Source organism: Procambarus clarkii, chromosome 14 (assembly GCF_040958095.1).
Source record: "Procambarus clarkii isolate CNS0578487 chromosome 14, FALCON_Pclarkii_2.0, whole genome shotgun sequence".
Classification (NCBI taxonomy): Eukaryota; Metazoa; Arthropoda; class Malacostraca; order Decapoda; family Cambaridae; genus Procambarus; species Procambarus clarkii.
In genome coordinates this window covers 10602-12739 of record NC_091163.1, presented here as the reverse complement: position 1 = coordinate 12739, position 2138 = coordinate 10602, and the positions used below count along the sequence as shown (strand labels likewise).

Genomic DNA, 2138 nt, shown 5'->3' with positions numbered 1-2138 from the left:
TCCACAGCAGTTGTGTGTGTGCCACATGTCCGTCATCTATGCGTCGGTAAGGCATGTGGCTTGCTTTTAGGCCAGCCATGTGGCCGCTTTTCTGCCAGCCATGTGGCTCCTGTTTCGTCAGCCATGTGGCCGCTCTTCTGCCAGCCATATGGCCCCTCTTCCCCCAGCCATATGGCCCCTCCTCTGTCAGTCATATGGCCCCTCCTCCACCAGCCATATGGCCCCTCCTCCACCAGCCATATGGCCCCTCCTCCACCAGCCATATGGCCCCTCCTCCACCAGCCATATGGCCCCTCCTCCACCAGCCATATGGCCCCTCCTCCACCAACCACATGGCCCCTCCTCCACCAGCCATATGGCCCCTCCTCCACCAGCCATATGGCCCCTCCTCCACCAGCCATATGGCCCCTCCTCCCCAAGCCATATGGCCCCTCCTCCACCAGCCATATGGCCCCCACCTCCACCAGCCATATGGCCCCTCCTCCACCAGCCATATGGCTCCTCCTCCACCAGCCATATGGCCCCTCCTCCACCAGCCACATGGCCCCTCCTCCACCAGCCACATGGCCCCTCCTCCACCAGCCATATGGCCCCTCCTCCACCAGCCATATGGCCCCTCTTCCACCAGCCATATGGCCCCTCCTCCCCAAGCCACATGGCCCTTCCTCCACCAGCCATATGGCCCCTCCTCCACCAGCCATATGGCCCCTCCTTCACCAGCCATATGGCCCCTCCTCCGCCAGCCATATGGCCCCTCCTCCACCAGCCATATGGCCCCCACCTCCACCAGCCATATGGCCCCTCCTCCACCAGCCATATGGCCCCTCCTCCCCAAGCCACATGGCCCTTCCTCCACCAGCCACATGGCCCCTCCTCCACCAGCCATATGGCCCCTCCTCCACCAGCCATATGGCCCCTCCTCCACCAGCCATATGGCCCCTCCTCCCCAAGCCACATGGCCCTTCCTCCACCAGCCACATGGCCCCTCCTCCACCAGCCATATGGCCCCTCCTCCACCAGCCATATGGCCCCTCTTCCACCAGCCATATGGCCCCTCCTCCCCAAGCCACATGGCCCTTCCTCCACCAGCCATATGGCCCCTCCTCCACCAGCCATATGGCCCCTCCTTCACCAGCCATATGGCCCCTCCTCCGCCAGCCATATGGCCCCTCCTCCACCAGCCATATGGCCCCCACCTCCACCAGCCATACGGCCCCTCCTCCACCAGCCATATGGCCCCTCCTCCACCAGCCATATGGCCCCTCCTCCACCAGCCATATGGCCCCTCCTTCACCAGCCATATGGCCCCTCCTCCACCAGCCATATGGCCCCTCCTCCACCAGCCATATGGCCCCTCCTCCCCCAGCCATATGGCCCCTCCTTCACCAGCCATATGGCCCCTCCTCCACCAGCCATATGGCCCCTCCTCCACCAGCCATATGGCCCCTCCTCCACCAGCCATATGGCCCCTCCTTCACCAGCCATATGGCCCCTCCTCCACCAGCCATATGGCCCCTCCTCCACCAGCCATATGGCCCCTCCTCCCCCAGCCATATGGCTCCTCCTCCACCAGCCATATGGCCCCTCCTCCACCAGCCATATGGCCCCTCCTCCACCAGGCATATGGCCCCTCCTCCCCCAGCCATATGGCTCCTCCTCCACCAGCCATATGGCCCCTCCTCCACCAGCCATATGGCCCCCACCTCCACCAGCCATATGGCCCCTCCTCCACCAGCCATATGGCCCCTCCTTCACCAGCCATATGGCCCCTCCTCCACCAGCCACATGGCCCTTCCTCCACCAGCCACATGGCCCCTCCTCCACCAGCCATATGGCCCCTCCTCCACCAGCCATATGGCCCCTCCTCCACCAGCCATATGGCTCCTCCTCACTTCCGACACTGGTGAAGCAAATCTCTCCCGCCGATAGCATTAACGCTAGTAATATGCCAATATTCTTGCTGTTGGACCGCCAGCGCTCAGATCAGTCTGTCTGTCAGCTGCTGGGTGGGTTGGTGTGTGGGGTTGTCGGGTGTGTGGGGTTGTCGGGTGTGTGGGGTTGTCGGGTGTGTGGGGTTGTCGGGTGTGTGGGGTTGTCGGGTGTGTGGGGTTGTCGGGTGTGTGGGGTTGTCGGGTGTG

General features: G+C 63.8%; 1 protein-coding gene across 1 annotated transcript; it reads left to right on the top strand.

Moving 5' to 3' along the window:
• Positions 1-540: 540 nt before the first annotated feature.
• On the top strand, positions 541-1929 carry LOC138364647 (uncharacterized). Its single transcript, XM_069324620.1, has one exon. It carries the CDS (start codon positions 541-543, stop codon positions 1927-1929), a length of 1389 nt encoding a protein of 462 aa, XP_069180721.1.
• The last annotated feature ends 209 nt before the right edge of the window (positions 1930-2138 follow it).